Below are 22,767 nucleotides of genomic sequence, written 5' to 3'. Positions count from 1 at the left end.
TAAGGGAGCTACTAGATTTTGCAATATTTAATGCTAGTTTAGAAATAGAGCTCACTATTGTCTTAAACTCATCAAAAAAAATTTTTTAATGTGTAAAACATTCAAATATTAAATATGGGACATAAATATTTATGTAAACAGATAAACACATTACCACTTCAACTCACACAAGAACTTCTAGTTTACAGTGTGGACTCTTCAGTCCAGCAGACAGAAGCTTTATGCCTGAATCCTGCAGGTTGTTGTTACTCAGGTCCAACACCCTCAGACTAGAGGACTGGCAGTTGAGAACCGAGGACAGAGCTTCACAACTTCTCTCTGTGAGATTACCATGACTCACTCTAAAAAATTATAAACAATAATTCAGTTAAATTCCATCTTATTAATACCACAACAGCTGCACTCAAAATTTTTAAGACGACAAAAAAAGTTTTTTATGCTTCATTGAAGAGTTACTTGAATTGGCAATATTTTATTCTATTTTACGACCGACTGGAGTCCTTAAAGCTTTACCATTCATAGAACTCATTCCATCAATGTTTTGACAGACTAAAACAAAAACTGTCATTTAGAAGAGCCCAGCAGCAAATGAATCATGTGGTTTGAATAGTGCTAGAGCAATATCATATTAGGGTTGACAAACAAGCAGGAGGAGCAGTGGGCAGGCGTTATCTGAGGAATTAAAACCCAACAAAGAAGCATAATAACAAACTTCAACTGTGTAAAAAGCATGTTCCAGGTAATACCAATCGTTTTGCATCATCTGAAGTGATAACCTGTGCAAAGCACACACATTGCAAGATTGTACAGAACCTGCCACTCTGTCTTGTACTATGGTTTACATCATAAAAATAAAGATATAAAGTGGTGTCATGAATGCTTTTGCAGTCCTTGTCGTTTCCTTTAATGTAAAGCTGGAGGGTAATGACTAAATGCAAGACACAGGAGACAAAAGAGCACTAAAATAAAACAGGACCTAAAGAAATCCAAAGATTAGAGATTCTTTGTACATAAATGTTTCAGATCATCAAACAAATTTAAATATTAGAAAAAGATGACACAAGTAAACACAAAAAGCAGTTTCTAAATGCAGGTTGTACCACCCTTAGCAGCAACAAATGCAATCAAACATTTGCAAAAACTGGCAATGAGTCTTTAACAGCACTGTGGAGGAACTGTGGCCCACTCATTTAATTAAACAATATTGGTAGGCTTCCAAGCATGAACTACCTTTTTAAGGTCATGCCACAGCATCTCAAACAGATTCAGGTCAGGACTTGGACTAGGTCACTCCAAAGTTTTCATTTTGTTTTTCTTAAGCCATTTAAAGGCGGAATTGCTGCGTTTTGAATTATTGTCCTGTTACAGAACTCAGACCTTCTCCTTCAAGATGCTTTGGTACACAGCAGAATTCATGGTTCCATTTACCACAGCAAGTCTTCCAGGTCCTGTGGCAGCAAAGCAGCCTCAGATCATCACACTACCACCACCATATTTAACTGCTGGTGTGATGTTACTTTTATGAAATGCTGTGTTACTTTTACACCAGATGTAATGGAATACACACTGTCCAAAAAGTTCAACTTTTGTCTCATCAGTCCACAGAGTATTTTCACAAAAGTAGCCAGAGTTTAATGTTGTAGATTTTGACTGCTCTTAGATTTTCTTAGATTGTTTATCCAACCTAAAAAAACTAATATTTCTTTGTGGAAATCACCTTCTTAGTGTACATTGGTGACTCATACCTAGACCTAACAACATGACAAATGTAGTAGTTTACTGTAATTTATACTAAAATATAAGAATTCAAAGGCAAAACAACATGAGTGTGAAGTTCACTTAACTATTGGCAGTTCTTATTGGTTATATCTTTTATTTTTTAAGAGAGAACAAACACTTGATCTGACCTTAGAGTCCGTAGTTTACAGTGTGGACTCTTTGCTGCAAGCGACAGAAGCTTCACACCTGTGTCCTGCAGATTGTTGTCACTCAGGTCCAGTTCTTTGAGACTATAGCAGTCGGATATGAGAACTGGGGACAAAGCTTCACAACTTCTTTCTGAAAGGTTACAACCTCTAAGTCTAAGGAAAAACAAACAAACAAGAAGACAAAAAAAACCTGGTGATAAAGTGTATTCATGAGACAAGATCTGAGATTATCCAGTATTTCTAATAGCAGGACTGGCTGGAATTCTTACAGATATAATATTAAACAGTGACTTCTACTCCATTACTAAAAATTCAAAGGTAGCATTTTTTGGAAGAAGTCAATTTATTTAGCACATTTAATTAGCAACAATTATTACTGTTTATTGTTGTTGCTTGTTAAAAAACAAAATATGACTTGATCTGACCTGAGAGATTCCAGTTTACAATGTGGAATCTCCACTCCAAGAGACAGAAACTTCACTCCTGAATCTTGCAGGTTATTATTGTTCAGGTTCAGCTCTCTCACATTAGAGGACTGGGATCTGAGAACTGAGGACAGAGCTTCACAGCTTCTCTCGGAAAGGTTACAGCCACTCAATCTGAAAAAAAAACAAAACCCCAAAACAAACAATGATATTACTACTGGTCACTAACTTATTCTGTTACTAGTCAACAGTAATCATAGGTTAAATATAAATATAGACTAGAACATATTCCCAGGTGTGCATGAGGTCCGCCCTGAGTTCCTGAAGGCTCTGGATGTTGTAGGGCTGTCCTGGCTGACACGCCTCTGCAATGTGGAGATCAGGGGCAGTACCCCTGGACTGGCAGACCGGGGTGGTGGTCCCTATTTTTAAGAAGGGGGACTGGAGGGTGTGTTCCAACTACAGGGGGCTCACACTCCTCAGCCTCCCTGGGAAAGTCTATGCCAGGGTGCTGGAGAGGAGAGTCCATCCGCTAGTCAAACCTTAGATACAGGAGGAAAAATGAGGTTTTCGTCCTGTTGTGGAACACTGGACCAGCTCTTTATCCTCTCGAGGATACTGGAGGGCACATGGGAGTTTTCCCATCCAGTCTACATGTGTTTTGTGGACTTGGAGAAAGCATTCGACCGTGTCCCTCGGAGTGTCCTGTGGGAAGTGCTATGGGAGTATAGGGTGTCTGGCCTATTGCTACGGGCCATTCGATCCCTATACAACCATTGCAAGAGCTTGGTACACATAAGTCGAACTCGTTCTCGGTGGGTAATGGGCTCCGCCAGGACTGCCCTTTGTCACTGATTCTGTTCATAACTTTTATGGACAGGATTTCTAGGCACAGCCAAGTGGCGGAGGGCTTTAACTTGGGTGGTCTCAGAATCTCATCTCTGCTTTTTGTGGATGATGTGGTTCTGTTGGCTTCATCGGGTGATGGCCTCCAGCTCGCACTGGAATGATTCACAGCCGAGTGTAAAGCGGCGGGAATGAGGATCAGCACCTCCAAATCTGAGGCCATGGTTCTCAGCCGGAAAAGAGTGGAGTGCCCACTCCGGGTCGGGGAGGAGTTCCTTCCCCAAGTGGAGGAGTTTAAGAATTTTGGGGTCTTGTTCACGAGTGACGGGAGAAGGGAGCCAGAGATCAACAGATGGATTCGTGCTGTGGCTGCAGTGATGCGTACGCTGTACCGGTTCATCGTGGTGAAGAGAGAGCTGAGTGTAAAAGTGAAGTTCTCAATTTACCGGTCAATCTATGTCCCTACCCTCAGCTATGGTCATGAGCTGTGGGTAGTGACCGAAAGAACGAGATCGCGCATACAAGTGGCGGAAATGAACTTCCACCGAAGGGTGGCTGGCCTCTCCCTTAGAGATAGAGTGAGAAGTTCAACCATCCGGGAGGGGCTCAAAGTAGAGCCGCTGCTCCTCCACATCGAAAGGAGCCAGTTGAGGTGGTTTAGGCATCTGACAAGGATGCCCGAACCACAGATGGATGGAACAGACTGCATGCCACACAGTGGCCAGTGAGTGGCATCACTCGATGAGTTACAAGAGTGTCTCCTTCATAAAAATCAAAACCCACATTTTTGAAACCTGATAACAACGAAATGTTTGCAAAAAAACTAACATCGTGATCCTAGAGTCTGACAAAATGGCAAACATCGAGCAGCAGGCACACCATGCCCTCAACATCCTCCTTTGTTGTATTATTTGTGTCTGATACCAATAATGGTACAGGACTTTCAGCCGCGTTGCTATATCAACCCAAGCACATGAAGTAATACTTATTTGTAATGGAAAACAACTAAAACTGTGTCAAGTCAAGTTGCATTGAGTCGAGCCGAGTATGTACTAATGAAAAAGGACAATGTGTGAAATATCCTCTTAAAGTCTACTAGAAGATGTGAATGCAGCATCAGGGACAATCCCTACAGTGACCATCACTGAAACCAACCAGCTGATGTACACTACAACAAAACTGATCATCCTGACCAGTAGGGATGGGTACCGGTATCCGGTGCCATTATGGCACCAGTTCTGTGCTTCGGTGCTTTTTTTTTTACTGAGATGTCATACACTTTGGATTCTAGCCAATCATTTTACCTTTGCAAGCGTAGTAGGCGAGCCCAGGTACGTACATTCTTTTAGAGCAGAAATACAGATTAAACACGCCCAAGGCAAAGCAGTCAAAGTCTGGCTGTACTTCACAGCAAAAGATGCAAACTCAGCAGCCAGCAACAAGTGCTTTAAGGTGATACTGTGCAAAGGAGGTAACTCCTTGAATCTGATGAAACACCTGGCGACGCATAGCGTTTTTTTAAAAGCCGAGAAATGCACCGTACTTGATAGCTTGCTGCGAGACCTCACATTGAGCACATATACTGCGGGTGGTGCCTGTTATCGGTCCCGGAGTTAGCAACATCCCCCAAAAACCTGAAGAGCAGAGTCCTGGCCCCTAGCCCTGCCAGTGTAGCAGAAATGATGACGGATGATGATGATGGCAGCAGCAGCCGTTCTTCTCTGCGTGAGTAGCTTCATGTTGTTCGTGTGTAATTTACGCTGAGTGGGCTAACTACGTTATTAAATTAATGCATGTAAGGTGAACTAGCAAACACCGTCGTAATTACATGCGGCTGTCTTCTTGTTTGATGGCAGATACTCCTTTCACCCTGGCTAAAAGGCTAAAATGACAAAAGAAAAAGTGGGAAACAGCTAAACATGAGAGGTTTTTGGATAAAGTTCGTGTTTTTTTCATTGATTAAGCACTGCTTCCAGCCAAGAGTGATACCAGAAATCCCCTATAGCTGCAGAAAAGGCTAACATTGTTATCTTTTTACAAAAAAACAGCTAAACATGAGAGTTTTTTGGACAAAGTTTGTGTTCTTCATTCTTTAAGCACCGGTTCAAGCACTGTTTAAGCACCGACACATTTCAAAAGTACTGGTTTGGTACTGGTATCGGATAAAACCTAAATGATACCCATCCCTACTGACCAGAGATGGGTAACGCATTACAAGTAACATTACAAGTAACGTGTTACAAGCAATGTTACATGTAACGTGTTACATGTAACGTGTTACTGTAACCCGATTACTTTTTTCAAGTAAGGAGTAAAGTAAGGGATTACTATTGCAATAAAGGTGATTACTGTTACTTTCCCGAAAGCACGCTGCGTTACTGCATTACTAAAACCGTGATTTTTTTGCGAGAGTGTCTCATGACAATGACGTAAGCGAGTGCAACGTTCGTGGCAAAAGCTGTGTGCAGATCAACAATGGATAATATATCGAGTGCAGGAGAGCATATGACTGTGCAGTGTTTAAAGCGTGGAAGTACTGACTTTACTTTGAGTTTGATTCCGTATAAAGTGACAAAAACATTAGTGTCCGCTGTTCACTGCATGGGAAGTAAAACTATTTTTAAAGCGAAAAAAACCCCCTAAACTTCAGAGCAAGCACTGAATATTAGTGATGGGACTTCTGGCTCTTTTTAGAGAACCGGCTCTTTCAGCTTGGCTCACTAAAAAGAGCCGGTTCTTTTGGCTCCGAACCGGCTCTTCAGGTTGTTTTGTTGCTTTAATTAATTTATTATTAACAATAATATAAAATTATGCACAAAAGGAATTACTAATGTTAAAAAAAGTAGTTTTATTTATATATGTTTATATATAAATATATGCGGTAGCTCCTAGAGACAAAACACGTACAAACTCCAAAAAACATTTCTAGCATTAACTGAACTTCCAAAACAGAGCTACCTAGAATTAAATTACACAGTTGAAAGCATATGTGTATTGTTTGTGTACTTATACACAAGCATACATATATATTAAAATAATTTTAAAAAATGTTCATTTACCTGTTACTACCACACACCAAATCCGGTCGTTGGTACTTGCTGGCTTGTGTAGCCACTAAGTAACAACAGCTCAACACTGGGCCTAGCATTCTGGAGCACTTCTTTTGTCTTTTGTACGTGTTTTGGAGTTTGTACGTGCTTCGGCGTTTGTACGTGCTATGGACTTTTTACGTGTTTTGGAGTTTTTACATGTTTTGGAGTTTGTACGTGCTTCAGGGTTTGTACGTGCTCCAGAGTTCGTACGTGTTTTGAAGTTTGTATGGGCTTTGTCTCTAGGGGCCACCGTAAATATACTTTTATTTATTCACTCCACATAAAATGTAATAAATAAATGATATAATACAAAAACCAACTATTCACATTTCAACTTTTAGCTATTTAAATTTTCAGCTTTTTCCTTTAAAACAAATTTAAAGTGAAAACAACACAAAACACTGCAAACCACAACACAATTAAATATAAATTTAAATATGAAAACAAAAAGAAGATGCACATTCTCTGTCATATGGGCCTGCACGAATAAACTTCTAATGTGACGTTGTTGTCCCTGCCTCTCTTTCTCTCTCTTTCCCTCCCGCTCTGTTCCTGTGCTACTGCGAGTGTACCTACCGCCCCTCCCCCCTCTTCCCAGCGTAAAGCACAAGGCTCGCATGCGGAGTGAAGCGGAAAAAAGTGCGACAGAGAGGGTGAGAGAAAGAAAAAGAAAAAAACCCACGGCTCGCGATAAGGAGCCGGCTCCCGTCGTTCACGTCAAAGATCCAGCTCTAAGAGCCGTTTCGTTCGCAACCGACACATCACTACTGAATACGCTGCAACTGGAATGTGAACTTCACAGAGAAACTGCCTTAGAACTGTAGAAAAGTGTGACAAAGACAAGGAAGCAGCTAATAAGCACAACAAGCTGTCTATATCTCAGACCATGCCAAGCAAAGACCAAAAACTTTGGTTAACCGCTTGAAGAAGTATACCAGAGATATTGAAGCCAGGAGAATAAATCAAATTTGATCAAATATTCTCCACTTAACCATCTACGGTGTAATCTCAGGGGCGGGAGAAGTGAGGGGTCACTAGGAAACCTGCAATCACCAAATACCTGCAGAGAGTAAGTCACTGGAATCAAAACAAGAAAGCTTCGTAACATGCATGGAGGATTTTACCATACATGGGAAGCCATAACCAAGTGGCCAGCATAGTATACAGGAACACCTGTCGGGAATAGAGCCTAGAATTTCCAAGGCTGAAATCCAAATTGCACCCACGGTTGGTTGACAATGACCGAGATAAAATCATACCAAAATTGTGCATACTGGTTACATTTTATATCACCTGACAAATCAAAATGGATTAATGTGTGAAGATATAGCCCTGTGGCTGAATAAAATCGCTGATTCAATTAATCGATGGATTTCTCCAAGTTCGATTGCCAGTTAAATCATTATTTGTATTTATAGAAAGGTATAAGTACACATTTAATTACAGAGCTTTGTTGGAGGCTTGGACCACGGGCAGCAGCCTCAGAAGAGCCTCCTCTGAAGCAGAGTATTTCTTCAGGTCAAACACATCCAGATCTTCTTCTGATGACAGTAAGATGAAGACCAGAGCTGACCACTGAGCAGGAGACAGTTTGTCTGTGGAGAGACTTCCTGAACTCAGGGACTGTTGGATCTCCTCTACTAGAGAACGATCATCCAGTTCATTCAGGCAGTGGAACAGATTGATGCTTTTCTCTGCGGACAGATTCTCACTGAGCTTATTCTTGATGTACTGGACTGTTTCCTGATTGGTCTGTGAGCTACTTCCTTTCTGTGTCAGCAGGCCTTGTAGGAGAGTCTGATTGGTCTGCAGTGAAAGACCCAGGAGGAAGCGGAGGAACAAGTCCAAGTGTCCATTTGGACTCTGTAAGGCCTTGTCCACAGCACTCTGAAATAAAGTCAGCCACTCTAAAGAATTACTCCGCTTAAAAGTCTTGGAAGTCAATTGCTGTTCTTCCAGCAGATTGAGTCCAAAGTTGATGAAGTTCAGATGGACATGAAGAGCAGCCAGAAACTCCTGAACACTCAGATGGATGAAGCAGAACACCTTGTCCTGGTACAGTCCTCTCTCCTCTTTAAAGATCTGTGTGAACACTCCTGAGTACACTGAGGCTGCTCTGATATCGATGCCACACTCTGTCAGGTCTGATTCATAGAAGTTCAGGTTTCCTTTCTGCAGCTGATCAAAAGCCAGTTTTCCCAGTGACTCAATCATCTTCCTGCTCTCTGGACTCCAGTGTTGATCTGTCTCAGCGCCTCCATCATACTTGACCTTCTTCACTTTGGCCTGAACCGCCAGGAAGTGGCTGTACATGTCAGTCAAGGTCAGGGTAAACTTTCCACCCTCTCTGGTTTTCAGCACATCCTCCAGAACTGTAGCAGTGATCCAGCAGAAGACTGGGATGCAACACATGATGTGGAGGCTTCGTGATGTCTTTATGTGGGCGATGACCCTGCTGGCCTTCATCTCATTGCTGAATCTCTTCAGGAAGTACTCCTCCATCTGTGGGTCAGTGAACCCTCTGACCTCTGTTACCATGTCAATACATGCAAGAGGGATCTGATTGGCTGCTGCAGGTCGTGTGGTTATCCAGAGGCGAGCAGAGGGAAGCAGGTTCCCCCTGATGATGTTTATCAGCAGCACATCCACTGAGGTGGACTTTCTAGGGTCAGTTAGGATTGTAGTTTTGTGGAAGTCCAGAGGAAGTCGACACTCATCCAGACCATCAAAGATGAACACAACCTGGAAGTCTTCAAAGCTGCAGATTCCTGCTTCTTTGGTTTCAGTAAAGAAGTGATGAACAAGTTCCACCAAGCTGAACTTTTCCTCTTTCAGCACATTCAGCTCTCTGAAAGTGAATGGAAATATGAACTGGATGTCCTGGTTGGCTTTGTCTTCAGCCCAGTCCAGGGTGTATTTCTGTGTTAAGACTGTTTTCCCAATGCCAGCCACTCCCTTTGTCAGCACTGTTCTGATTGGTTCATCTCTTCCAGGTGAGGCTTTAAAGATGTCTTCTTGTCTGATTGTTGTTTCTGGTCTGGCAGGTTTCCTGAATGCTTTTTCAATCTGTCTGACCTCATGTTCATCATTGACCTCTGCAGTCCCTCCCTCTGTAATGTAGAGCTCTGTGTAGATCTGATTCAGAAGGGTTGGGTTCCCTGCTTTAGCGATCCCCTCAAACACACACTGGAACTTCTTCTTCAGATTAGATTTAAGTGTAGATTGACAAATTCCACTCAAAGTTCCTAAAAGAATAAAGAAATAAAAATATCAATGAAGTGCACATGATAATTTGATTTCTGTCAAGAAGGACTGAATACATCTTGGTCATCTAAGTAAGTAAGTAAAATTTATTTATATAGCACATTTTCACAGATAAAAATCACAAAGTGCTTCACAATAAGATCAGACATACAAGTTAAAATTAATTAAAAGCCCGTTTGTATAAAAATGTCTTCAGCTGCTTTTTAAAGGAGTCAGTAGAGTCTAGACAGCGTAAAGACAACGGCAGAGATTTCCACAGCCTGGGTGCCAGTGCCTGAAAAGCCTGATCCCCACGTGTTTTAAACCTAGTACATGGGACCACCAGTAGCCTCTGACCTGAAGACCTAAGTGCTCGGGATGAAGCATGAGGTTTCAACAGGTCAGAGATATACTGGGGAGCTTCACCACGCAGAGCTCTAAAAGTTACAACTAAAATTTTAAAATGAACCCTAAAATTTACTGGCAACCAATGAAGAGAAGCCAAAACTGGAGTAATGTGTAACCTCTTGTTTGTACCAGTTAAAAGTCTTGCCGCTGCATTCTGTACAGACTGAAGGCGATCCAGAGCTGATTTGTTGAGACACGTAAAAAGACCGTTACAATAATCCAAACGAGAAGAGATAAAAGCATGAAGAATTATCTCAAGTTCTGCCTTTGACACCAGTAGTCTGAGTTTAGAAATGTTTCTTAGATGATAAAAACAGTTCCGGACAAGTTGTTTAGAGTGTACCTCAAGAGACATTGAACTGTCAATTATAACACCTAAGTTTCTGAGACTCGACTGAAATGAAGGGTCTAAAAAACTGATATGCTGCCTAATTTCTGAGAGCATGTGATCAGGTGCAATAATCAAAGTTTCTGTTTTATCTGCATTTAACTGAAGGAAATTGTCATTTAACCATTGTTTGATTTCTGACAGACAATTATTTAAACAAGACAATTTATAAAACTCAGAAGTTTTGAAAGAACAGTATAACTGAATGTCATCAGCATAGAGATGATAAGAAATATTATTGTAACATCTGATAATTTGGCCTAGAGGGAGTATATACAGCAAAGAGAGAATAGGACCTAAAACAGATCCTTGAGGTACCCCAGAAGGCAGAACTGATGTTTCCGACAACACATGATTCATACAGACAGTAAAGGATCTCTCAGATAGGTACGACATAAACCATTTTAAAACAACAGCAAACAAGTCCTTCAGCCTATTTATCATGATGCTGTGATCAACAGTATCAAAAGCAGAGCTGAGATCCAACATAACCAGTGTCTGCTGCCATCAGAATGTCACTAGACACTATACTGCAAAACTAACTACACTATCACTGTTTGGGGACTGCACTCATGTACTATTTTGCCCCATTTAGCAAATCTGGCACCAAATCTTTAGAGAAATCTTCTTACTGCTCTGCAGACGATCAGCCAGCTCCTCCTGGTTCATTCTCCTCAGGAAGTTAAGTGTGATCTTCTCAAATGCCTCTCTGTTGCTCTTCCTCTGCTCATCATCCTCTGTCTGACTCTCTACGCATTCTGGGTAATTTGGACTCAGAACCTTCTGGATTTTCTTCAGCTCGTTCTTCACAAAAGTGATGATGTTGTTCTCCAGCCGCTGGAACAGAATACTTTATGAATGACCCAAACAGACTGAAATCATGGAGCCAAACATCAGATCCATGTTGGACACACTGACAATCCACTGGTCTACAAAGAGCCGCATGGAGATGACTGTGAACAGAATAGATGTAAAAAGTAGTTGTTGTACATGTACAGACCTTAAATATGAAGTCCAGGTGTGTTTGATGCTGCTGGACAGACTGACCACTGTGAACCTCTGAGCTCTGCTGGTCCACTCTGTGGAGGAATCATGAAGAATTAGGTCAAGCCTGAATTTCCCTGGAGATGGTAAAATTTAACGGTCTTGCAAATTGACCGAATTAAGAGCTCAGCTTAGTGTTTTTCTGTGAGACTGAATGGCAGTTTTGAGTTTTAGGGTCAGCACTCGGAGAAATTAATCTCAGTCAGTGGAAGTATTTCAGGGTTTAAACTGAATCTCACTTTTAAAAAATCAGATAGCTTTATTCAGGGTGTTTGAGTTCCTTACTTATGTCCAATAGGCTGACACTTCCTTGAACGGAAAGTATATTTTCCTATCTGGTCACTGTTCACGGACAAAGATGGATTCCATGAGTGTTTTACGTTTCCAGCTTTCACTAACCAACCTGCATTGTATACAGTAGTCACTAAAACATTCACATGTGTGTAACAAGATGCTTGATATGGATGCTTTTATTTTGCTTCTTTATTATAACTTTGGCTTTTAGAAGGCCTTTCTGACTTTTCTTTTTAAGTTTCAGTTCAGTCCTTGAACCATTGGGGGTGGTTAGGCTACTTAACACTGACCTATTAAAAAAAGCGCCAAACTCAATGGATGAACAAGTGTTGTGCCTACACAAAGAACCAATTTTAACTTGTATCTCTGAGAATGTTGTTACTAGCACCCTGATTTAAATACACATAAAACACAAAAACATATAAAATGGCATTTTCGTGCCAACAAGGTGATCCCAAAGGGTTATTAGCTGAAAACTTGGCATCTTATACTTACATCAGAAATAGGAAAGTCTCTCCAGCAAAGACAACATCCAACATTTCTAACTACATCAAGCAGTTAATCACCTCTCAAAGAGTTTATGTTACTAACAGCTCACCTCTCTGCAGCAGACGACTGCAGTCCTTTAAAATCAATAAGGTCATATTTAGACTGGTCACTCTTTACGGACACACAGCTGGGTCCAGGTTCACGTCCAGCAGGTCTCTCCTTGATCCTGCTGGAGAGGAAAAGTTGTGTTTTTCATTTGCAGCCAGAGAAGCTGATGAAGAATTAGAATATCTTCATCATCCCAAAGAGAAACAGGTTTTCAGGATGAGCATGAGCAGAAGGAAACTCCAAGCTAGTGTTGGCAGTGTAAGAACAGAGCGCCACCCAGAGGTAAACAGTCATTTACACTGTGCAGGACTATTGATGAATGTACATGTTGGATACGTTTTATAGAATAAATAAATTCCTCGCTCAGTGACTTCCTTTGAGTGGAGATAATTGATCTGCATTTCAGGAGTGGGACACATCTCATAGACTCCCCCTCTGGTCCTCAGTCTATATATACAAATCCTGCCTCAATCTGGCTCTACGATTTGGTGGGACTGGCCTTTGACAGTAGAGCTCATCAGCCTTTCCCAAGAAACTATTTAAACTATTTAAACCCTATCACTAACGGTTTAACTGAAATTAAACAGTTTGATGAGTAGCAGCTATTTCAGGGATTTCTTAAAAACAGTAATGGCTTTATTCCATGTAAGAAACAACTCATCTCACAATTAAAGTCACTTTCCAACCTGCATTGTATTCAATAGTCACTAAAACATTCAACGTACTAGCCATACATCTGATAAAACATTGTCAAAGAATTATTTAAGCCTGGACTGAACACTTATTTTATCCAGTATTAGTATTCAGTAGTATACTACAGTTCCAATAAACTCCACCAATTTAATGTCTAAGATGAAGAGGAGCAGAAACATGCACTGGTATCCTGGATGTTTGACCTGTTTTTCTGATAATTAACTGGAAAAAAACTTCATGAAATGCATTCTGGGTAAACTTTAAAACTGGCCATACCACTACGTGGGACAAGTTGATGCTCAAAACAGGTTAGAAGATATCTCAAGTGTCATTTTTACATACATGTTGATATCAGGCTCATCTTGTACCCATGATTTTTTGCATCAAAATAAGTTTGTAATTTTAACTCACTAATTGATGAAGCCCTTTTATTTTGTCACTTGCAGTTACCTGCAGCGAAATTGGACTGACAACTAAGAACTGTCAGTGCTTGCTGAAGAATTTTTATGCTCTCATAGTTTTCAGCTCTTGTTTTGTCAGTTTGCACTGTTGTAATGGTTTGCTTGCGTATTTAAAGTTTATTGAAGTAAATCCTTTCTCCTCAGGTATGAGCCAGGTGGTTCTCCTCCTTATGGGGTTTTACCTTTAATTAAATAAGTTACCTCATAAACTACACTAAGGATGCAAGTAAAACTTAACATCCTAAATGTGAAATTAAAACCTAGTATCAGTTTCTGTCAATAACACTAAAGAGTATGCTCAAACTTTTTAGTGTTATTGACAGACAACAAAAACACATTAAAGAGGATAAGGCTCTGATAAGGTTAAGCGGGAGAGAATGGATGGTCTCCAGGTGTGCAAAGCTTGTAGAGATTTATCGCAACAACTTTTGTAGCTTTGATTTGCTTTAACTGCAAATCAAGGGTGGTTCAATAAAAGTACTGATTCAGGGATGGGGGCTGCATACATCCTGTATGCATTCGACACTTTTTACATTTGTATTTGTATAAAAATGGATTTTAATTTACGCATTCATTTCTGTTGATGTACAACATAAAATCCCAGTGAAATATACTTAAGTTTGTGTTTGTACAATATGGAAAGGTTCAAGGGTATAACTACTTTTACAAGGCACTGTGAGTGAGAAAGAGCCATGTCAATTGTTGTTTTTGTTTAGTTTGTTTTCCTTTGCAGAATCTGGAAATATTTGTAAAACTATCAATTAACACAAAGCTCTACATTAGTAGCCGTGTACTGGGCAGTGCAGAACTGTGGTTCACAAAGAATGCATTCAAGTGCACCATTTAGTGTAGGTCACCTGTGTTTTAGCTCAGCTCACAGTCAGTGTAGGTACAAGTGTGTAACAAGTAGAGATGGACCGATCCGATATTACGTATCGTATCGGTCCGATACTGACCTAAATTACTGGATCGGATATCGGAGAAAAATAAAAAATGTAATCCGATCCATTAAATATCACGAAAGCACCTCACAAAACTTGCAACACGCCGTAACTCGCCTCAGAACGTTAGCACGTCGGAGCAGTATGCATCACGTGATAGAGCGGCTGTGGCATGCGGGACCTGTCGGTGGTCTGGATAGCATGTGGAGCTTCGCTAGCAACCCGGCATTTCATCTCCGACAAAGTTATCCCCGAGAGAAGTAAAGCAAGTGTGTAAGTCCATCTCTGAATGTTTGTAAAGCATTCCCGCGTTAAGCTTAACAAACGACTGCCTCTTCTTGCTGCTACTTCAATCATGAAACTGCTTAATGATCAGCTGATCGGCTTTTCTGTCGCGAGTCCGTCTCTCTTGTTTGTTTTTGGCCCACTTTGCACCAGAAAGAGGAAACCAGCGGCTGAACAACAGCAGCACGTTTAAGCTTGATAAGCTGTTGTTAGATTTTATTTAATATTACTTTCTACACCAGGATCTTTTTCTACGTAGCTGACGGCTGGTAACTGTGCAGGGGCGGATCTAGCAAAGTTTAGCCAGGGGGGCCGATAGGGCATTAACAGGGGAAAAGGGGGCACAAAGACATACTTTTCTTTCTTATTCTCATTTAAAATGTCGAGCTTTTAATAAATAATTATCTGACACCCAAAGTTTTAATTTGATGTAAAATGAATAGAAGTCAATTACTGTACATAGTGACTATTAAGTCTAATATATACACCCTAGTAAGCTATAGTACTTTTTCCTTTGGGAAGGTACCATCTGTGCAGTCTGCAATTTTGTTGAAGAAAGATGTTGAATCTATTTAATATTTCTTGAAAAATAATTGATTTCTGTGCATTTTTTTTCACACTGCATCAAATTAAGGTTGATTACGTCGATTAAGCATCATGAGGTGGCGCGTGAGGGGTGGTTCCCTATTTTTTATTTATTTATGTTGTTGCTGGGAGTTGGAACCCTATTAGTTAGGTTGCTTAATATTTAAGCTAAGTACTCTTTAAAATACCAGAATAGGGAGGATGGTGTAGGTTTAAGTTTATTAGATTGATCAGTATTGCTGAACTATGAAATATTTTTTTTGTATACAGGTATAACAGAATAGCTTTAGTGTAGTTGTTGTTTTAAACTTGAGTATGAACTTGCAGACTTGCAAAATGCAGCAAGATATTTAAAAAAACAGTTTTGTTGATTAAAAAACACTATATCGGATTCATATCGGTATCGGCAGATATCCAAATTTATGATATCGGTATCGGTATCGGACATCAAAAAGTGGTATCGTGCCATCTCTAGTAACAAGATGCTTGATATGGATGCTTTTATTTTGCTTCTTTATTATAACTTTGGCTTTTAGAAGGCCTTTCTGACTTTTCTTTTTAAGTTTCAGTTCAGTCCTTGAACCATTGGGGGTGGTTAGGCTACTTAACACTGACCTATTAAAAAAAGCGCCAAACTCAATGGATGAACAAGTGTTGTGCCTACACAAAGAACCAATTTTAACTTGTATCTCTGAGAATGTTGTTACTAGCACCCTGATTTAAATACACATAAAACACAAAAACATATAAAATGGCATTTTCGTGCCAACAAGGTGATCCCAAAGGGTTATTAGCTGAAAACTTGGCATCTTATACTTACATCAGAAATAGGAAAGTCTCTCCAGCAAAGACAACATCCAACATTTCCAACTACATCAAGCAGTTAATCACCTCTCAAAGAGTTTATGTTACTAACAGCTCACCTCTCTGCAGCAGACGACTGCAGTCCTTTAAAATCAATAAGGTCATATTTAGACTGGTCACTCTTTACGGACACACAGCTGGGTCCAGGTTCACGTCCAGCAGGTCTCTCCTTGATCCTGCTGGAGAGGAAAAGTTGTGTTTTTCATTTGCAGCCAGAGAAGCTGATGAAGAATTAGAATATCTTCATCATCCCAAAGAGAAACAGGTTTTCAGGATGAGCATGAGCAGAAGGAAACTCCAAGCTAGTGTTGGCAGTGTAAGAACAGAGCGCCACCCAGAGGTAAACACAGTCATTTACACTGTGCAGGACTATTGATGAATGTACATGTTGGATACGTTTTATAGAATAAATAGATTCCTCGCTCAGTGACTTCCTTTGAGTGGAGATAATTGATCTGCATTTCAGGAGTGGGACACATCTCATAGACTCCCCCTCTGGTCCTCAGTCTATATATACAAATCCTGCCTCAATCTGGCTCTACGATTTGGTGGGACTGGCCTTTGACAGTAGAGCTCATCAGCCTTTCCCAAGAAACTATTTAAACTATTTAAACCCTATCACTAACGGTTTAACTGAAATTAAACAGTTTGATGAGTAGCAGCTATTTCAGGGATTTCTTAAAAACAGTAATGGCTTTATTCCATGTAAGAAACAACTCATCTCACAATTAAAGTCACTTTCCAACCTGCATTGTATTCAGTAGTCACTAAAACATTCAACGTACTAGCCATACATCTGATAAAACATTGTCAAAGAATTATTTAAGCCTGGACTGAACACTTATTTTATCCAGTATTAGTATTCAGTAGTATACTACAGTTCCAATAAACTCCACCAATTTAATGTCTAAGATGAAGAGGAGCAGAAACATGCACTGGTATCCTGGATGTTTGACCTGTTTTTCTGATAATTAACTGGAAAAAAACTTCATGAAATGCATTCTGGGTAAACTTTAAAACTGGCCATACCACTACGTGGGACAAGTTGATGCTCAAAACAGGTTAGAAGATATCTCAAGTGTCATTTTTACATACATGTTGATGTCAGGCTCATCTTGTACCCATGATTTTTTGCATCAAAATAAGTTTGTAATTTTAACTCACTAATTGATGAAGCCCTTTTATTTTGTCACTTGCAGTTACCTGCAGCGAAATTGGACTGACAACTAAGAACTGTCAGTGCTTGCTGAAGAATTTTTATGCTCTCATAGTTTTCAGCTCTTGTTTTGTCAGTTTGCACTGTTGTAATGGTTTGCTTGGGTATTTAAAGTTTATTGAAGTAAATCCTTTCTCCTCAGGTATGAGCCAGGTGGTTCTCCTCCTTATGGGGTTTTACCTTTAATTAAATAAGTTACCTCATAAACTACACTAAGGATGCAAGTAAAACTTAACATCCTAAATGTGAAATTAAAACCTAGTATCAGTTTCTGTCAATAACACTAAAGAGTATGCTCAAACTTTTTAGTGTTATTGACAGACAACAAAAACACATTAAAGAGGATAAGGCTCTGATAAGGTTAAGCGGGAGAGAATGGATGGTCTCCAGGTGTGCAAAGCTTGTAGAGATTTATCGCAACAACTTTTGTAGCTTTGATTTGCTTTAACTGCAAATCAAGGGTGGTTCAATAAAAGTACTGATTCAGGGATGGGGGCTGCATACATCCTGTATGCATTCGACACTTTTTACATTTGTATTTGTATAAAAATGGATTTTAATTTACGCATTCATTTCTGTTGATGTACAACATAAAATCCCAGTGAAATATACTTAAGTTTGTGTTTGTACAATATGGAAAGGTTCAAGGGTATAACTACTTTTACAAGGCACTGTGAGTGAGAAAGAGCCATGTCAATTGTTGTTTTTGTTTAGTTTGTTTTCCTTTGCAGAATCTGGAAATATTTGTAAAACTATCAATTAACACAAAGCTCTACATTAGTAGCCGTGTACTGGGCAGTGCAGAACTGTGGTTCACAAAGAATGCATTCAAGTGCACCATTTAGTGTAGGTCACCTGTGTTTTAGCTCAGCTCACAGTCAGTGTAGGTACAAGTGTGTAACAAGTAGAGATGGACCGATCCGATATTACGTATCGGTATCGGTCCGATACTGACCTAAATTACTGGATCGGATATTGGAGAAAAATAAAAAATGTAATCCGATCCATTAAATATCACGAAAGCACCTCACAAAACTTGCAACACGCCGTAACTCGCCTCAGAACGTTAGCACGTCGGAGCAGTATGCATCACCTGATAGAGCGGCTGTGGCATGCGGGACCTGTCGGTGGTCTGGATAGCATGTGGAGCTTCGCTAGCAACCCGGCATTTCATCTCCGACAAAGTTATCCCCGAGAGAAGTAAAGCAAGTGTGTAAGTCCATCTCTGAATGTTTGTAAAGCATTCCTGCGTTAAGCTTAACAAGCGACTGCCTCTTCTTGCTGCTACTTCAATCATGAAACTGCTTAATGATCAGCTGATCGGCTTTTCTGTCGCGAGTCCGTCTCTCTTGTTTGTTTTTGGCCCACTTTGCACCAGAAAGAGGAAACCAGCGGCTGAACAACAGCAGCACGTTTAAGCTTGATAAGCTGTTGTTAGATTTTATTTAATATTACTTTCTACACCAGGATCTTTTTCTACGTAGCTGACGGCTGGTAACTGTGCAGGGGCGGATCTAGCAAAGTTTAGCCAGGGGGGCCGATAGGGCATTAACAGGGGAAAAGGGGGCACAAAGACATACTTTTCTTTCTTATTCTCATTTAAAATGTCGAGCTTTTAATAAATAATTATCTGACACACAAAGTTTTAATTTGATGTAAAATGAATAGAAGTCAATTACTGTATATAGTGACTATTAAGTCTAATATATATACCCTAGTAAGCTATAGTACTTTTTCCTTTGGGAAGGTACCATCTGTGCAGTCTGCAATTTTGTTGAAGAAAGATGTTGAATCTATTTAATATTTCTTGAAAAATAATTGATTTCTGTGCATTTTTTTTCACACTGCATCAAATTAAGGTTGATTACGTCTATTAAGCATCATGAGGTGGCGCGTGAGGGGTGGTTCCCTATTTTTTATTTATTTATGTTGTTGCTGGGAGTTGGAACCCTATTAGTTAGGTTGCTTAATATTTACGCTAAGTACTCTTTAAAATACCAGAATAGGGAGGATGGTGTAGGTTTAAGTTTATTAGATTGATCAGTATTGCTGAACTATGAAATATTTTTTTTTTGTATACAGGTATAACAGAATAGCTTTAGTGTAGTTGTTGTTTTAAACTTGAGTATGAACTTGCAGACTTGCAAAATGCAGCAAGATATTTAAAAAAACAGTTTTGTTGATTAAAAAACACTATATCGGATTCATATCGGTATCGGCAGATATCCAAATTTATGATATCGGTATCGGTATCGGACATCAAAAAGTGGTATCGTGCCATCTCTAGTAACAAGATGCTTGATATGGATGCTTTTATTTTGCTTCTTTATTATAACTTTGGCTTTTAGAAGGCCTTTCTGACTTTTCTTTTTAAGTTTCAGTTCAGTCCTTGAACCATTGGGGGTGGTTAGGCTACTTAACACTGACCTATTAAAAAAAGCGCCAAACTCAATGGATGAACAAGTGTTGTGCCTACACAAAGAACCAATTTTAACTTGTATCTCTGAGAATGTTGTTACTAGCACCCTGATTTAAATACACATAAAACACAAAAACATATAAAATGGCATTTTCGTGCCAACAAGGTGATCCCAAAGGGTTATTAGCTGAAAACTTGGCATCTTATACTTACATCAGAAATAGGAAAGTCTCTCCAGCAAAGACAACATCCAACATTTCCAACTACATCAAGCAGTTAATCACCTCTCAAAGAGTTTATGTTACTAACAGCTCACCTCTCTGCAGCAGACGACTGCAGTCCTTTAAAATCAATAAGGTCATATTTAGACTGGTCACTCTTTACGGACACACAGCTGGGTCCAGGTTCACGTCCAGCAGGTCTCTCCTTGATCCTGCTGGAGAGGAAAAGTTGTGTTTTTCATTTGCAGCCAGAGAAGCTGATGAAGAATTAGAATATCTTCATCATCCCAAAGAGAAACAGGTTTTCAGGATGAGCATGAGCAGAAGGAAACTCCAAGCTAGTGTTGGCAGTGTAAGAACAGAGCGCCACCCAGAGGTAAACACAGTCATTTACACTGTGCAGGACTATTGATGAATGTACATGTTGGATACGTTTTATAGAATAAATAGATTCCTCGCTCAGTGACTTCCTTTGAGTGGAGATAATTGATCTGCATTTCAGGAGTGGGACACATCTCATAGACTCCCCCTCTGGTCCTCAGTCTATATATACAAATCCTGCCTCAATCTGGCTCTACGATTTGGTGGGACTGGCCTTTGACAGTAGAGCTCATCAGCCTTTCCCAAGAAACTATTTAAACTATTTAAACCCTATCACTAACGGTTTAACCCTTTAAGACCTACCATAGAACCAAGTCCGCCAGAGCTTATATTATATTTTTACATGCTGTGGAGCCATTTTTGGGAGCATTTCAAGTTGCTATACATCAACACAACCATTATAGCCCAGATTTTAATAATATGTATTCATTAAGTGCATAGTAATTACATAAATTGCAAAAAAGTGCAATAAACTACAAAAAAATTGAAAATCGTTTTTGCTTTTTTAACATATATTTGTAGTTAGAGAAATTTAAGAGGTTTATCCCTCAAAACTGTAAATACAAAAAAGTTGCACAAAATAGTTTCCCACCACAGGAAATTTATTTTGAGTGTCTTCATAATTTTATTTTTGAAATACACCAATTTTTATACACTGCAGGAAAAACGAAAATAAATATTATACTGCAAATTTGCAAAAAAGCAGCATATGCATCAAAATAAACTATTTCCAGCAGTGCAATATGAGTCCTCAGCATCCCAGAAACGACACAGAAAGTCATAAAGTCAAAGATAACTTTTAAAAACACAAGTATAAGCTCATGAGGCCCTGATAGTAAAAAAGACTACATTTCCGCGAAAATGACGTCACTTCCGGTTTTGGGCAGGTAATGGCGGACATGCAAAAGTTCGCGCTGATGTCTATTCCAACGTAGGAAGTGTTATGAACAGCTGATCGGATCGGCAAAGCGTGTTTCTGGAATATTATGTTTTTGTTGCTGCAAGCGCTTTTTATGCAGTTTTTGCAAAGCTTTATGTGGAAGGAAACTGTGACCGAGGACAAGCTGATGGCATAAGATGTAAGTACAACTCCTCCGGTTTCATATGCAAAAAAAATTTTTGCGCTAGCTTACGTGGTTGCAGAGCTACCGGGATTTAAAAATAGTTACGCAAAACAGAGCGTGCCCGCTCCGATCGGCTCTAAAGGGTTAACTGAAATTAAACAGTTTGATGAGTAGCAGCTATTTCAGGGATTTCTTAAAAACAGTAATGGCTTTATTCCATGTAAGAAATAACTCATCTCACAATTAAAGTCGTAGTCGTTTTCTTAACATTCTGTTAATCTAAATGTTACATTTTGAGTGGGAAAAACATTTTGTCCTTCTAACAAGTAACTAATTCTTGGATGAATAATGAAATCTTATTCCTGCTTAAAACCACTCCCACTTTTTTTTCTTTTTGTTTAACAACCAAACACCATCAAGCAGTTAAATCAGCTCCCAAAGAGTTCATGTTATTAACATCTCACCTCTCTGCAGCAGACAGAGGCTGGACTTTAAAACCAACTACTGCCTTCATAGACTGGTCACTCTTTACAGACACAGAGCTGGGTCCAGGTTCATGTTTGCGTTTAGTTCCTCGTTTCTTCCTGTGAATAATGATGGAGCAGTGATGTGAGTGCTGAGCTGTGACATGGAGAAGAGTCATGGACAGTTAGAGATGGTCATCTCACCTCTGAGCTTTGGTCTGGCTCTTTCTGGCTCTTTTAGAGGGAGGGACTCCCTCCTCTCTGTCCTCACACTGATCCATGCTGCTCAGCTCACACACACTTTCTACCTGCAGAGGAAACACAAATCATTCATGTGCACATCAACTGAAATCCTCATTTTCTTCAAATATCAGCAACTTTATTTCTTTGTCAGCTTAATTTGTAATTTGCATTTCGGAGCATTTTCCCCAATTTTTCCTGTTTCAAACCGAAATACTGAGAGTTAAATAACATCTATAAAATCTACAGTTTGACTGAAGTGAATTTCTTTCTTTTTTTAACAGATAGAAATTGATGCTGCATATTATTGTATAAATACTTTATTGTGCATCAACATCATCGCTATTATTTTAATACAAATAGTATTTTCAAAGTACTTGGTCATCAAAACAAGCTGAAAAATTCGTTTTTGCATGTTGCAGTTTAACATCTGACTTATTTTAATTCAGTTGTTTGTGATATGTAGCCATTTGTAAATGGTTTAAGGATTAGAGGCTGAACATAAGTTTTCTTCAGTCTCATGCCGTGAATATTACATAAGAAATGCAACACCTAATGCACCAGCCACCTTTCCTTGTGAAAACCCTTTGTTGGAGCACAGACTTTGTGATGCAAGCTCAATCAGTGCTACATCTGATTTAAATATTACTTCATAAAGTCCCACGTAA

At 39.6% G+C, this 22,767-nt stretch overlaps 4 protein-coding genes across 8 annotated transcripts in view; all 4 read right to left on the bottom strand.

Moving 5' to 3' along the window:
- LOC146672997 (protein NLRC3-like) overlaps positions 1 to 22,767 on the bottom strand; it is a 151,130-nt gene that overhangs the window by 7,138 nt on the left and 121,225 nt on the right. The gene's annotated exons all lie outside the window — the stretch shown is intronic.
- Positions 1 to 22,767, bottom strand: part of LOC146672998 (protein NLRC3-like) — an 85,234-nt gene that overhangs the window by 5,218 nt on the left and 57,249 nt on the right. The window lies entirely within an intron of this gene.
- Positions 1 to 22,767, bottom strand: part of LOC146673000 (NLR family CARD domain-containing protein 3-like) — a 235,930-nt gene that overhangs the window by 207,089 nt on the left and 6,074 nt on the right. Inside the window, exon 1 of one of the 4 annotated variants that reach the window (XM_085401398.1) lies at positions 11,182 to 11,277. The exons of the other annotated variants lie outside the window; for them this stretch is intronic. The gene's annotated coding sequence lies outside the window, so the exon portion shown is untranslated. Of the gene's footprint in view, positions 1 to 11,181; positions 11,278 to 22,767 lie in introns of those variants that run through there. 4 annotated transcript variants of the gene reach the window in all.
- Positions 1 to 22,767, bottom strand: part of LOC146673001 (uncharacterized) — a 33,957-nt gene that overhangs the window by 5,120 nt on the left and 6,070 nt on the right. The window contains exons 3-13 of the mRNA XM_085401361.1: positions 22,064 to 22,167; positions 21,860 to 21,979; positions 20,046 to 20,165; positions 16,154 to 16,273; positions 12,267 to 12,386; positions 11,331 to 11,409; positions 10,963 to 11,167; positions 7,736 to 9,536; positions 2,354 to 2,527; positions 1,908 to 2,081; positions 168 to 341 (exon numbers count right to left, since the gene is read on the bottom strand). Coding sequence (XP_085257487.1) covers positions 168 to 341; positions 1,908 to 2,081; positions 2,354 to 2,527; positions 7,736 to 9,536; positions 10,963 to 11,167; positions 11,331 to 11,409; positions 12,267 to 12,386; positions 16,154 to 16,273; positions 20,046 to 20,165; positions 21,860 to 21,979; positions 22,064 to 22,140 — 3,164 coding nt within the window. The 5' untranslated portion in view covers positions 22,141 to 22,167. The remainder of the gene's footprint in view (positions 1 to 167; positions 342 to 1,907; positions 2,082 to 2,353; positions 2,528 to 7,735; positions 9,537 to 10,962; positions 11,168 to 11,330; positions 11,410 to 12,266; positions 12,387 to 16,153; positions 16,274 to 20,045; positions 20,166 to 21,859; positions 21,980 to 22,063; positions 22,168 to 22,767) is intronic.

This window comes from Rhamphochromis longiceps, linkage group LG3 (genome assembly GCF_057381845.1).
Source record: "Rhamphochromis longiceps isolate RC_006_pf linkage group LG3, R_longiceps_female_GT1.1, whole genome shotgun sequence".
NCBI lineage: Eukaryota > Metazoa > Chordata > Actinopteri > Cichliformes > Cichlidae > Rhamphochromis > Rhamphochromis longiceps.
This window is presented reverse-complemented; position numbering and strand designations above follow the sequence as displayed.